This window comes from Leptodactylus fuscus, chromosome 3 (assembly GCF_031893055.1).
Source record: "Leptodactylus fuscus isolate aLepFus1 chromosome 3, aLepFus1.hap2, whole genome shotgun sequence".
Lineage (NCBI taxonomy): Eukaryota > Metazoa > Chordata > Amphibia > Anura > Leptodactylidae > Leptodactylus > Leptodactylus fuscus.
Genome location: NC_134267.1, coordinates 163017817 through 163033231, shown reverse-complemented (window position 1 = coordinate 163033231; position 15415 = coordinate 163017817). Strand labels below are relative to the sequence as shown.

At 39.4% G+C, this 15415-nt stretch overlaps 1 protein-coding gene across 9 annotated transcripts in view; it reads right to left on the bottom strand.

Annotated features, from left to right (window-relative positions):
• TNIK (TRAF2 and NCK interacting kinase) overlaps positions 1-15415 on the bottom strand; it is a 222501-nt gene that overhangs the window by 39884 nt on the left and 167202 nt on the right. For 7 of the 9 annotated variants that reach the window (XM_075268688.1, XM_075268680.1, XM_075268682.1 and 4 more), the window contains 3 exons: positions 13758-14147; positions 8576-8740; positions 898-1134 (listed from right to left, as the gene is read on the bottom strand). In XM_075268688.1, coding sequence (XP_075124789.1) covers positions 898-1134; positions 8576-8740; positions 13758-14147 — 792 coding nt within the window. The remainder of the gene's footprint in view (positions 1-897; positions 1135-8575; positions 8741-13757; positions 14148-15415) is intronic. The other 2 variants (XM_075268685.1, XM_075268686.1) reach the window with 1 other exon arrangement.

Here is a 15415-nt window from a genome sequence, read left to right as displayed (position 1 = left end):
CGAAATTGGACAATTGAAGATTGGAAAAACGTTGCCTGGTCTGATGAGTCTCGATTTCTGCTGCGACATTCAGATGGTAGGGTCAGAATTTGGCGTCAACAACATGAAAGCATGGATCCATCCTGCCTTGTATCAACGGTTCGGGCTGGTGGTGTCATGGTGTGGGGAATATTTTCTTGGCACTCTTTGGGCCCCCTTGGTACCAATTGAGCATCGTTGCAACGCCAAAGCCTACCTGAGTATTGTTGCTGACCATGTCCATCCCTTTATGACCACCATGTACCCAACATCTGATGGCTACTTTCAGCAGGATAATGCGCCATGTCATAAAGCTGGAATCATCTCAGACTGGTTTCTTGAACATGACAATGAGTTCACTGTACTCCAATGGCCTCCACAGTCACCAGATCTCAATCCAATAGAGCATCTTTGGGATGTGGTGGAACGGGAGATTCGCATTATGGATGTGCAGCCGACAAATCTGCGGCAACTGTGTGATGCCATCATGTCAATATGGACCAAAATCTCTGAGGAATGCTTCCAGCACCTTCTTGAATCTATGGCACGAAGAATTGAGGCAGTTCTGAAGGCAAAAGGGGGTCCAACCCGTTACTAGCATGGTGTACCTAATAAAGTGGCCGGTGAGTGTATATAACTAATATATTACTTATATAGTGCCCACTTATTGCAAAAAGCTGCATACACTTACATCAGCCCATGTCCTAGTGGGATTTAAAAGTCCACTTCCAGTTTTTTGTATAGTAAACATCCTACATCTATTATCCACAGATATAAACATTATTTTTAATACATTTGTTAAATTTTTAACAAAACTTACATATTGCTGTACTGCAGACACATGAACTTTTAGTAACCAAGCTCAATAAACATCAGTACCTTTGGTGGGAGATCTTCCTCCTGACGTAACCAAGAACTACGATCAAATTTTTCAATGCGAGGAGGGAGAGGAGGATTCTCAGAGGTTGGGTCTGAATTCTGTCTTGGCATCTCAGGCCGGTGAGAAACAATGCCTTCCTGGAATGCGGACATGCCCTTAGCTGACTGTTCATGTAGTGACTGAGATGCTGAGAGGGATTGTCCTGGGGTTTTCACGGACACCAACATTGGAAGTTGCTGTAAAATGAATCATTTTTATATTCACTGTCATGCTTTAGGCAGTAGTCAAGATATAACATACTTTTGTAATATACTTTATTAGCCTATTTTATTTCCTTTTAGTATCCTATACATCGCTGTGTATTGCTAGATGCCAAGTGGGACGTCAGTTCAAATAGCTCTCTGTCCGAATTTTTTTTATTTTATTTATTTTTTCTTAATGTAGATTGTGAGCCCCACATAGAGCTCACAATGTACATTTTTCCCTATCAGTAGGTCTTTTTTGGAATATGGGATGGAAATCCATGCAAACACGGGGAGAACATACAAACTCCTTGCAGATGGTTTTTTTTGCCCTTGGCGGGATTTGAACACCAGGACTCCAGCGCTGCAAGGCTGCAGTGCTAACCACTGAGCCACCGTGTGGCCCCCGAATTTATTACTACCTAGAACAGCGCTTCTGATGTCGTTTGAAAGCTATACAGATTTTTCCTGGCAACAGCTTAGTTAGAGGTTTCTTAGGGAGATACTGTTTTTTTTATTAAAAAGTAGTAAAATAGGTTAATGAAGTATATTTAAAAAAAAAAAAAAAAAAACCTTTGAAAGGTGTAAACATAATAACGTTGTTTTTCTTCTTACTGTTAACATTCTGTTTAGTGAGTGTCAGACCACTGGGTCCATCATAAATATAAATTAAAACAAAGAAGAAAAAAAAAACACAGAAAAAAATAAAACACACACCTCAAAACCAGCATTAAACCTACACTGATCAAAGCATTTCAGCGAGGTTTAGAACCACCAGACTAAAAACAATCAATGATGGGTTTCTCCGTTCTAACTTGCTAATTTCACTTTTTCCTTTGAACCATTAGTCCTAGTATAGAAGTATAGCTATAGGGCAAGCAGCGCCAGAAGTTGCTACTGGGTCCTGGAACCCATGGGAGCCCCAAAGGTGTTGCCCAAGATAGCTAGGGGACCCATTACAGATTTTGCACTGCAGCCCAGAAGCTTCAATTTACAGTTCAGTCCTATTCCTTCAAGATACTTAACTGAATTGATTTATTAATATTTGGAAGCTTGGAGCCATATTATTAATGATTATATACTCATATATATATATATGTGTTAAGTAGGCACCGCTCCGAGTAATGATGCTGAGTCACTGCTATTATTAAAGAAGACCTCTCATCACTCCTGACATGTCTGTTTCAATAAGTACTTGAATGTCACTGAATTATAACTTTGTACTGTCATCACTGTTATCTCTCCTAGAGAATTATGAACAGTAGTATGTTACTATTCTCCTTGTCACAGGGTTGTATCCTTATATAATCTGACTAAGTCAACACTGAGAGAACAGAGTCAGTGACTAGAAACACCCCACACCTCCCAAGTGCTGACCCCTTTTGTTATTCCTCCTAGAAATGTAAATTGACAGAGGAATGGCATAGTAAAGTGTTTTACGAGTTCTAGAACTTATGTTCAAGAGACTAGTAGGGTTCTCCTTAACTTTCAGTGTTTTGCACTCAGTTATGACTTTTGATGTCTGGAAGCATATTGGAAATACATTTTCCTTTGAAAATGTGGATTTGTGTTTATTTTCTTTAGATCTACAGATCAAAGAGAAGAAATGTGATTGTTTCGACTGCAAACGTACTACGTCTGAATCTGGATTCACACTGATAAGACAATGTGGTGCTAAGGACATACATGATGTAGCTCTACAGTGGGCACGGCCCATATTTGTATTGTTCACAACCTTTTCATCTACCACTGGGGAAGAAGACGAAATAGATAAGAAAGTTTTCTTTTTTTTTTTTAACTTTTTTTTTTATAAATTGCAAATTATACAGAGAGAAAAGATCAGTGTGATCCATTATGCTGAATAAAGAAATTCAAAGAAGGTTAGCTGCAATATCATTTTGACTTATTCACTTTGCAATAATGTCCCTAAATGTTTATATAACAGATACAAAAACAACTGAATGTAAACATAAATATTGTTATTACCGTATATACTCGAGTGTAAGCCGACGCCCCTAATTTTACCACAAAAAACTGGGAAAACTTATTGACTCGAGTATAAGCCTAGGGGGAAATGCAGCAGCTACTGGAAAATTTCAAAAATTAAGATGGCCAAGTTCTTGGGTGCAGTAAATGCTGGGGAAGGGGAGGGGGTGTTTTGGTTGTCTGTCTGCCCCTTCCCTGAGCTTGAGGACTGGGTTTTTTACCCCCAGTTGGAATTCAGCCTGGCTGAATATAGGGGATCTGCAGTGCGCCTATTAACCCCTTCCAGACAGAATAGAAGCACTATTCCCTATATTCAGTAGACCGGGCACTTTCAGACACAGGGATATCTAATGTGTATGTGTGTCACAGTCATTTTCTACTTTGAGGGCAGGTTCACACTAGCGCCCAATCTCCGTTATGCATAACGGTTTCGCCATGGGCAGCAGAAGACGCTCACTGACAGACACTGAATGTCTGTTTCTGTCCTCTGCCGACAGAAAACGGAAACCTGCATAATGGAGATCAGGTGCTGTGAACCCGCCTTTATATGTATTCTAGGGAAAGGATTTAGAACTTTTATTTTATTATATATATTTTGTTTTAATTTATTTATTTTTTTACAATTTTTTTTAGCCCCCCTGGGGGACTTGAACCTCCGGTCATTTGATTGCAAGTCCCATAGACGGCAATAAAAGTGTATTGCCGTCTATGGGAGAATCTCTACATTACTATTACGGCTGGTCCTCCGGAGGGGGGAGGACATCTCCGGAGGGGGTAGAACATCTCCAGAGGGCACCTCCGCTGTAACACTTATAGCGGAGATGCCATAGCTTATGCCTACAATCAGAGATCGCAGGCATAAGCTTCAGCATCTCTGCTGTAAGCAATACAGCGGAGGTGCCGGTTTCTATCGCGACCGCTCTGCAAAGCGGCGGCATTTACATTTACAGACCCGGCATCCAGACACCGGGGCAGAAAATTACCGTAATGACCCAAATATAAGCCAAGGAGCACTTTTTCAGCACAAAAACTGTGCTGAAAAACTCGGCTTATACTCGAGTATATACGGTATATATTTTATTAACCTTACAAAATCAGTGCAAATAAATGTGCTGATCTAATGATCTACTGTATCAAGACTGACACAAAATCTGTCTTAAATCGGTGGAGAGAAAAGTCCTGCAAGGAGGAGGTTTTATACTGAAACTAGCGGAAACCGGGCGGACCACATTATAGTCTATTGGGTCCTCAGGAGTAACCACTTTGTAAGAGTCAGTGTCCTTTGGGTCCCCGTGTGGACCCAAAGGTTGGAAGCCCAAATGCTAGTGAACCTAGCGTCAGTCTGCTACCATACAGTGTTCTTGCTGCACCACAGGTACAGTCAAAGTTGAAGGCAATGTTGAGACCTCAGAGTATATTAATAGCACCAACTCGGGGGTTGGGCCACTGCAAGCAAACAATACTGTATGAGGGGCACTGCTGAGCACATAATACTGTTTGGGGGCCACTGCAGAGCACATAATGCTGTGTCGTGGACCACTGCTGACCACATAATACAGTATGGGGGACCACTGTGGAGCACATAATGCTGTGTCGGGGACCACAGAATACTATGTGGGGGCCACTGTGGAGCACATAATACTGTGAGGGGGGGGGGGGGGTACTGTTGACCATGTAATACTGGCTCATTTTTGTGAAATTCTACACTGAATCCCAGTTCACTTCAGGAGTTTTTTCCTTAGTTTCTCTATTGCCAGCAGAAATCTGTATACAGCTTCCCACTGGAGAGAGTGGATTTTGGCACATGATTTCATAGAAATAAACCAAAATCTGTTCATAAAGTTAAAACAAAAAAGTTGTTTGAAAAATTACATATACTACATAAGGGAGTCTTTCACCAGTACCCAGTATACCACCCCAGCCCCTCAGATTGGTAGGATGGGGTCACCTGAATGAAATGGTCTTTTCCTCTTTTGAATCTGTGTTTCCTTGGTCAAAATATTTCCTTTTTGTCAATATGCTAATGGAGCAATGAGGGTGTTACTGCTAATATCTCTGGAGCAAGAGCAAAGATCTCTTCTGCATATTGATAAAAAAAGGGGATATCTCATCAATAGAGTCAACATTTCACAAGAGGAAAACACCATTTGATATCTTGGGTTCTGGTGACCGATTTCCTGAAAGTGAAAGCACTGCATCTTCTTTTCAGTGGTAATTATCAATATTATATCCCATTAGTCCCAAAAATTTTCTTCATTTGTCTACTTGTGCGGCTGAAGGGGTCAAAAACATAAAAAATTCACTCCCTTCTCCCGAGGCCTCCATTTCCACAGCCACTCGAAACAGAGGCAAGTAAAAAAAATAAATAAAAAGTGTTTATTGCCCACTCTGCACTGCAGCATGAATAAACAATAAAAAAAATCAAAACATCCCTTTAAAAGTAATGTATTACATAAATAAAACCGGATATTAAAACAATTTGTTTTCTTATCCAATTTCATTTTAGGATTGTAAATGTAATTTTATAGTCTGTACATGCTTATGTGGGCAGACATATTTGCTGAGACTTGCTTTAGAAATGGAGAGGACAAGAGGTGTCTGTACAGAACATACTGGTTTCTACTGAAGAGTGTACTAAGCATGAGCTGTGCAATGTGCACAGTGTACAATGGGGAAGAAGGTGAGCTATTTTCAATAGTGTGATTCTATAATACAGGCGCTTTGATGGCCAATATCCTTATCATCCCCACTGATCAGTTGTTTGACTGGGCCACGTCCTTCATGTGGGTATTATGGTCTCTTCCATGTTTAGCTAAATTCATGTGTAACATAATTAAGTCACTTGAATGGGACAAAGCTGCAGTATTTTGTACCAGCATTTCTAAGTAAATGCCATGCAAGGAGATCTATGTAAACAATGAAGAGCTTGCACTGCTTGACCAAGTGCCATGGCTTCTTCAGACAGCTGAACGACGGGAGAACTGAGTTTGATCCCCACAAATTTGATGATGATGATGATTATTGTTGTTATTATTATTATTTACACTATTATATTAATTCAATGGTGCTGTACACTATTATATTAATTCCATGGTGCTGTACACTATTATATTAATTCCATGGTGCTGTACATTATTACATTAATCCCATGGTGCTTTACATTTGAGGGTTTACATACAGTACACAAAATATATAAAACAAATATAATACTAACAATGACTGACTGGTACAGTGGGATAGAGGGCCCTGCCCACAAGGGCTTACAGTCTATGGACTATGAGAGAAGAAGGATAGAAACAGAAGGTGAGGGGGAAGGTTGTTCAGATGGTGGTGTGATGACAGTAATGTTATTGGAGGTCTTCAGGGCCTTCTTAGAAGCCTGTGATTGTGGCGGGTCAGTCTTATATGTCTTAGTAAGGAGTTCCAGAGAATAGGGGATGAGAGAAATCTCGGAGACGGTTGTGTGAAGAGTGGATAAGAGCAGAGCGGCGTAGGGGGATCTGAGGTGATGTGTGGGCAGGTAGCGGGAGATTAGGTCAGAGATATATGGAAGGGACAGGTTGTGTTTGGCTTTGTATGTTATTGTTAGTAACTTGAACTCTATTCACTGGGCAACAGGTAGCCAGTGAAGGGATTGGCAGAGGGAAGCAGCCGATGAAGAACGGGGGAAGGGGTGCATTAAGTGAGCAGCACAGTTTAAGGTGGACTGGAGGAGGGGCGAGAGTATTTGCCAGGAGGCCATGGAGAAGAGTATTACAGTAATCTAAGCAGGAGATTATGAGGGCATGGACTAGCATCTTTGAAGTTTCTGAGGTAAGGAAGGAGCGGATTCGATGGATGTTCTTGAGTTGGAGGCAGCAGGAGGTGTTGAGGGTTTGAACGTGTGACTTGAAGGATAGATCAGAGTTCAGGTTTATCCCAAGAAAAAGGACCTATGGGACAGAGGTAAGTGTGGTTCCATTAACTTTGATAGATGGGTCAGGTAGATGAGCCGTACGCGGTCGGGCGAAGATGATGAACCCTGTTTTCTCCATGTCGAGTTTGAGAAAGCGGAAGGAAAGAAAGGAGGCTAAGGTCGCTAGACACTCTGGAACTCTGGCCAGATGACTGCGTCCTAATGCTCAATATACCCCCATCTTTCTTTCCCCTGACATTATCAGTCAGGATGTCCCGATACAGTTAAAAAGAGCTGAACTTTACAAATTAGAAAGTTCAGACAAACTGTCTGTAATGGGGGCCTTAATTTTTCTGGTGGCTTGCTGCTTAGTGGCCTTTGTGTATGGCCATTTGTACAGAGAAAAAGTGAACCTTTATGTCCTTATTTCATGTTCTCAGTGTGCGTATGTATAGGATATGATGTCAACTACTACTCTGCAGAACGTAAGCCTGAAGAAAAGATTGTGCAAGCAGAACCTACTTATATTAAACACCTCCTAATCTTTAATACATATTATTTAGCTGAAGAAGCGGAGGAAGGGAAAAACATGTATTTTCAATTTTGCAGAATTCAGTGCTATATGCCTAATATCAGGAAAATCTATAATTGATCATGTAGTTGTTTGAGACAGCTGGAAACCCCTGCAGGATCTGGGGTACATTTTACTTTCATTTGCTTTCTTTGTGATTTTTTTTTTTTTAATCTCCAATCTGTATTTAGTGACATTTTCAGATATGTGCTGTGCAGTAGGTGGTTTGTTTTATGTTATTTCGATGATTATTTAACATTTGCCAGTTTCCAGTGCTCCCGCCACCACTACAGATATGAATCACTTCAGCTTTATTGTCTGCCCTTTGATAAGCTTTGGTGCAAGTATGATAAACAAGATATTATTAGGATAGATCACTCATCAGAATTGCTTCTCATTGACTTTGCTGATATTGCAACTATAGAATATAGTATAAAATACTTGAAATCTAGCAATTTATTATCTATAATTTTTTAATACCCATTCATAATGTACCCAAAAATAATCACCTTTCTACAACATAGAAGATACAAGTATTGGTGGAAATACAGTTTATCAGTCACTAGAACAGTTGTCTGAAACCTCTGATCTAGGGAAGCTGCAATAAAGAGCTGCTCTGTGCGAGAGAATGGTTTTGCTTTGGAAAATTTTGACAAATTTACAAATGTAGAGAAGCTTTAAAAGTTAAAATCAATACATGCCTAAAACACATAACATATTCTGAAGTAATATAGCTTTTTTGGAAGACAAAAACAAAACAAAAAAAACTTTCCCAAACTTGCAAGTGCAGGTAGACAAACTAAACCTTTAACCTTTATGTTGCCCTCTGCCTGAGATATAGGTCAGTACATCATAGCATTAGGAAACAGGCAATGGGGGTACCATAAAATTTAATACATTTTACTTATAAACAAGTGCAGTGAAACTTCTCTGTAAAATAAAACGCATACAGCATTTAGAACTTGAAGTATGTAAAGTTTTACCTGTGGGTCTATCTGTCTATGCATTGGTGGTGTCCGTGCTGGCTGCACCCCACTGATACTAAAGGATTCTGATCTTGGAGGCAGGTTTGGGTCAGATATTCTATTAGCTACCTTATGCGGCATTGCAGGGGAGCTCTGACGATTGAGACGAGATCGCTCCTCTACCTGTGCAACAGGAAAATAATAAATAAGCAGAGAAAAAGTCATGTTTGGTGTTTTTATGAAGGGTGCCACCACATGTTTGCGGCTGAGCTGTTGTAACTGTATGTGATTTTTATCAATCTTTGCCATACTTCTTGTTGAGGCTTTAAGCTGCAGGTACAGATGCAGCAATACAATGAATGGTAACCTGTGTGAGGTTACTGCAGCTCAGCCGCACATCAACAGCACCCTAAGGCTAGATCACACCCTCAAACCAGGTGAAAAACATGAAAGGTTAAGATTAGAGAAAGTAATTTTTATAGAACAGAATTAGGATAGCGTCATAATAAAAGCATCATTGTGCCTAGTATTAGCTTTATGTGATTGGATAAGGTTCACTGGTTTGAAAAGAGTAAGAAACAGCCAAACAATGATAAACTGAAGTGCATCCTCTGCCCACACACAGAAAAGAGAAATGACTGTGTACGCTCTACAAGTATACTGTATACTGTGGGAAGAGGAAGCAGCGGAGATATTCTTCATGGAAAAAGTGCAGGTACTCATTGGGAGTGCAAATAACAATGCATAATTCTTATGAATAGATGCATGGATACATTTCTTAACATTATCCCAGATTAAATGTTTTATTCAATGTGCACTAAAGTGAAAAAACTAGAAAACTTAGCATGAAAGGATTCAAATATAGAAGGTAACTTTAACAGAAGACATATAATTCACAGATAGAGTTTAGATAGATAGATAGATAGATAGATAGATAGATAGAATAGAATAGAATATTTTTGATATATGTTGGTTGGGGACATCAGTATCAGACTGGGGTGCCTAGAACCCATGAGTGAAATTCACTCTGTGGACATCCTATCTACATATAGCCCGAAACACAAATTCCTAAAAAGTCAATAACAAATTTAGGGTTTTTTTTTTTATAGGTAGTTTGCTTCCTAGAGTGATGAGTAGCCTACTGCTTGGGTTTTGCCTCGAACTAGGTGACTGGGGCCCCCTCAAGTGATTGAGAAGATGGGGCCCGGGATGGGGGGGGGGGGGGAATACCGGTTGGCCTGACATTGCACCTGATGTCACTTTACCTGCCTAACGTGTCTACAGAATAGAAGCTTAAACTAGAAAAATTCTTAAATAATCTACTCAGTGTATCATACAGATGCATAAGCTAGTTGAAGTGCTGGACAATGAGTATCTGGATAAAGTACACTGAGCACATAGTGCAATGCTAGGTTCAACGAGGGTCCCACCTGGCTCTGGAGCCCACAGGGGAATTCACCTGTGGGTCAGTCTGAATCTGGGGGGCCTTTTCATAGTATAAATTTGATGTACAAATATCAAAATGTAAAAAAAAAATAATGAAAACATGCACCGGCAGAAATGGACTTGTATGTAACGGTACAAACTAAAGGATAAAAAAAACCTTAACTTTTATAAGGTTAATATTTACATTACTTTCAGAATTTAGAGAATGTCAGGGTTAATTGGAGCCATGGGTGAAACTTAATTATTGAAAATTTTAGGTTTTAAAATTTTAAAAAGAATAATCCAGCATTTACCAAGATTCATTCACAACATAGAAAATGAAAAACTTTAGTCTAACATAAAAAACCAAATGTATGGAATCCTCAAACCATTTTGTGAATCAAAACTTGAAAATGCTGAATTATTCTTTTGTTTTGGATGTTTCTACAGATTTTTCCATGCACTATTGGATTTTTACATCCGGTTATGGACTGCAGTCACGAGAACCTGCTAAGGTGAGATTTATTTACTTTTTCTATTTTCTTGATAAAGAAATTCATAAAAGACAGATGATGATTAATATTGGCCATACACTTTGGACAGCTAAAAGCCATGTCACCCAGCTCCCCCATACACATTAAATAGTAACGTATGAGTACTAAATGCGACTGGGGAGAAAAAACGCTTGTAGACATCTCTGGCTGTGAGTTCTCTTCTTGAGACAAATCCAACTACCTCATTTTTAATCTCTCCCAACATCTGCCGTAAGGAGAGAGTCTTGAGGTCCCCATACACTTTAGATTGTTCACTGGGGCACTGGGCCCATCAAAATCAGCACAAATGGTCAATAATTTGGTGCTTTGCTAATAGGAAGAGGCCTGCCACTGTCTACCTACACAAGCAAATGATTCAGGTGCCAAAAAGTACATACTGGCACTGATCTCCTATTTGGGGGAGAGGGACGTTTAGTGGGTGCACTTTGCAGCTACTTAAAGGTTATTCCAGTTTCAGCAAGATCGGATATAATTTGTGTAATAGAAAAGATGATACAAGTTCGAATTTTCTGTTATACTCAAAAATAAACATGTAGGAGAATTAGATTAAAAAGAAAGATCAAAAAGTTTGAAAGGGATCAGGTAATTTGGACACAGAAAAAAATAGGTAAAAATGAACAGTGGGAAACAAAATCAAAAGCAGTTGCAAAGAAAAGACAACATTATCATTCATCTGTTATACAGGACATTATGGTGTCTCTTATTTAACTAATAATTAATAACCCCCAAAATCTGTGAGTACATACACAGTTTCAGCCCTATAAAAGAAAGCACATTTTTATTGCTAGCCATGCACACCACCTCAATGAATTAATACTGTGCCCAAAACATGCTTCAAAGAATATAAGACAATACATATATAAACACACAGCAGACTTCTATAAGAAAGAGTATTGCATACAATAGACAGAATTTCAGAAGGATCGGTATTCACCACCACCAACCAATCACATTCAGAGACAGTACATGGACATACTCCGCTAACTATAGTAATGGCAGTACAGTCAAAGACAAAATTTTTCTAATAAAAGTATTTAGATATACGATCTTAAAGATTTTTGCATGAAATACCCTTACTATAAAAGAGTGAATCCAACACAAGCGAGACCATCCTAGCATTGGTGTAACGGGATGAATGATCCTTAGTCCACATGCCCTCCTGATTTCACAACAGCAGTAACTGGCAATGATATACTTTGTATAATTTGAGGGGGTTTCAACCAATTCTGTTCACCCTTTCTCTTACCCCAAGTGTTACTGGCTGCAGTGGCACTGCTAGGCCCAAGCACTCAGGACGATTGAAGGGTATTGACTTTGTAGTCAACCTTCATATGTCTAACCACTTAGGGTAAAGAGGCTGACGGTAACTCACAGTCAATATCCTGACAGTGAACTGCAAAATAAGGGAGGATTCTATGATATCAATTGTAAGAGGTGGGTATCTATGCAGTAAAAATGGGGGAGATGTATGGCTAAATTCTATTAGCTGTGGTGCAAAAGGGGTGTAGATGACTCAAACATGCCCAGACAGTAAATACTTGAGGATACTCCATGATGGACTTGGTCAATTAAAGGAGATTGAAAAAAATAATGCATACTCAAAGGAGGCAGTGTATTAGAGCTTAATGGATAGTTTCTGTGACCTGATAAGTAATGTGGGCCACAATTTCAGTATATTTGCAGGGTAATTCCAGTTTTAAAGAGGACCTTTCAATACCTCCACTAAATCCAGCTTTTTGTATAATTTAATAATTTTTCTCTGGACCCCACCGCTCCCAACCAATAAGTGCTGTTATTTGAGGAGTGTCATATGCCAACTCAGCTCAGTACTGTCAGTTTGGTGGATGGTGTCAGGCAGGTATGGGGTGTTAAGAACTCTAACAATGTCCACCCCTGAATCTCACCTCCTTTTCTGCTGCTTCCTGACACTGTCCACCTGACAGCACAGAGCCCAAGAAGCAGATCATGCACTAAAATGTATCCGCACTGATTGCTCGGGAACCGTGTGGACTATAGAAATATTCCAAGTGCACCAGAATCAGTGGGGTGGTGCCTATTGACGGATGCTAAGAGATGCTGAAAGGTCCACTTTAATAAATATTAGTATCACATTTTGTAATACTTTTTACATTAATTCTTTGCTGTGTGTCATACAACAGGATTGTACATTGTTGACTTCAGGAGGATGAAATTCTTTCCTGGTCATATGGTGATCACACAGATGCAGTTTGTCACAAGACAGTTCAGCAAATTGTGTGGTACCTTTGTGATCATTGTTTGACCAGCAGAGAACACTCCTGGAAGTAAACAATTGAATATTCTATTCAATGGCAGCAAGCAGAGATCAGATTTGATTTTATTCTAGGTTTTGGATGATTATATAGGACATATGAAATTAGAAATAAACTTGAGATTGGATTGTACGTAAAAACAAATTAAGGGATTGTCTCCTCATTTCAAGGGCCATCATGTTTAGTCACATTGCCTCATCAGCAATGAAAGGTAAAGCAGTCCATAGTTTTCCCAAATGGTAAGAGCAGATCACCAGGGATGACAGAAGCTGGACATGAGGGATCAGCCGATCACCATCTATTTAAAAATGGACGCTCGCTCCCCTTTAACTAATGTTCATGACGATTTTAATACCCTGACAGTTTCTAAAATTTTCTGTAACATTTTAGTAGCTCCTTTGATAAATTTTACATTAGACTTATGTTGGTCCCTTTAAAAACTGAGCCTGAAAATATGAACTCACATACTGCCAAAATATATGTATACAGGAGTACAATAGTTCAACTACACAGGAAATAAGGAACAAACAAAGCTGATGATGCAGAAGTCAACACTAACAAACACGAGTATGGGATAAAGACAAAGGTTAGTAGGTTGTAGTACAGAGATGTAGTAAAGTAACCGCATCCAACAAAGCTGTTAGGATTTGATGCTACAAATGACTTTAGGGATTATGTTCGTCTAGAAGCCACCACAGCCAGTGATTATATGAGGTTAATACATGCTTTTAACAGCAGGTATGACATTTTTAAGATGTCTTGTAGTAGCAAGACTCCCAAGACGTACACTATTCATGCATGACCTGTCCTCCATTGAAGTTACACTTATACACAAGAAAAGCTTGTGACTATATCCCCTGTGCCTTCACAGATGCCTGGTAAATGGTGCATGCATGTATGTTTTGGTAAAGAATTGAAACCTCTCATGACCTTGGTAAATCCCGTGTCCCTGGCTGGACTACATCCTTGTGATCGGGACCCTTTAAGGGATGTTACTGATTTTCTCCCTGGTTCATTTTCTTGTGAGTTCACTTGGAGTAGGAATCTCACTTCATCATCTAGAGATTGCACTTCACTCTGTGTTGCTTGTGACCAGGGCCCTGATTTGGAAATCTGAATTGAAGGCAATATCATGAGTGGAGCTAAGTTGTCCATTTTCACACGACCTGATGGTTGCAGGTTCTGAGAATTTGGCCTAGTTGAGGGTTGCCAACTAGTAGAAGCATCTTTGGTTACCAGGGGCACCTGCTGCTCGATAACAGAAGGGTGCTGCTGCTTAGCTGGAAGAACAGGCGAATTACTAAGAGATCGCTGTTGAACCTGGGAGTGGGATCACACAAAATTATACTATTACAACACAACATAAAAGAAAAACTCACAATGACAAATTAGATAATTTAATGGAGCATGCACATCACATTCCTTAATGACTCTGGCATACAATGTATTTGTATGTTAATTTTACTTGGTTGAGTTTCTGTTAGCAATGGCTTCTGGTAACATGCAAACTCTATTGCATTCATGTTAGGCTTGGGGAACTAACGTAACCTGGCTGCCCAGGAAATTATTTAGGTAAATGATAGTAGTTGGTGTATAATATACATATATTGTCAGCTAGCTACTAATGGCGAGGTAAAACCTTACAAATAATCACTGTTGTCAGACGATGACCATACAATCCTGAAGTTCAGTTCATTCAGTTTAGGGCAATGAAAACACAATAACTTGAAAAAGCAAATCCTAATCCTTTTCATAAATGTGTCTAAATAAATAGGTTTTTAGGCTCTGTTCACATCACGTTGAGATTTTCTGAGCTAAAAATATTGATGGTATCAATTGCATTAATCTGGTATTAAAAGACCTTAAGATAGGTCTAATACCAGAGTGATGGATGTCTGACACCTGACCATCACAATAGTTACTGGTTCTCAGAAGCTGATACACAGGGAATGGAGTAAGAAGCAGACAGATTAGGTCTCTATGGGTAAGTTCACACTGAAATTTTTTGCAGGAGGAAATGAATGGGAGGCAGGAAAAAAAAAAACCGCTAGTGTTTTATTCCACCTCTCATTTATTTCAATAGACTTTGCAAAGTGGAATTTGCCCAAAAATAGGTATGATGCTTAAAAAAAAAAAAAAGAAAAAAAATCAGCTAGAGGAAAAAATATCTCCTACTGACTTCCACTGAAATAGATGGGAGAATTAGGAATGTGCATTTTGACACAGATTTTGAGATGGTTTCTGCTTCAAAACCTGCCTGCAGAAAACTTAGTCTGAACATACCTTATGTAGGGGCCATTTTACTGAAATCAGCTCCTAATTTACCTGAATGGGAGGCTGAGCCGCAGTGGCTCAGTCCAGCCACTATATAGATCTGTCTTTATCCTGTTCCATCCTCTGTGTATCAACTGTTGGGGAGAGCTAAATTGATGGGTGCGATGAGTGGCAGTCCCACACTGATCTGATAATAGTGACATATTTTTAGGAGAGGTCATTAATATTTTTAGTCCAGAAAAAACATTTAATACTTGTATTAAATCTCTAAACCACAAGCTTTTGCTTTTTTTATGTCAAATGTATCAAGATGT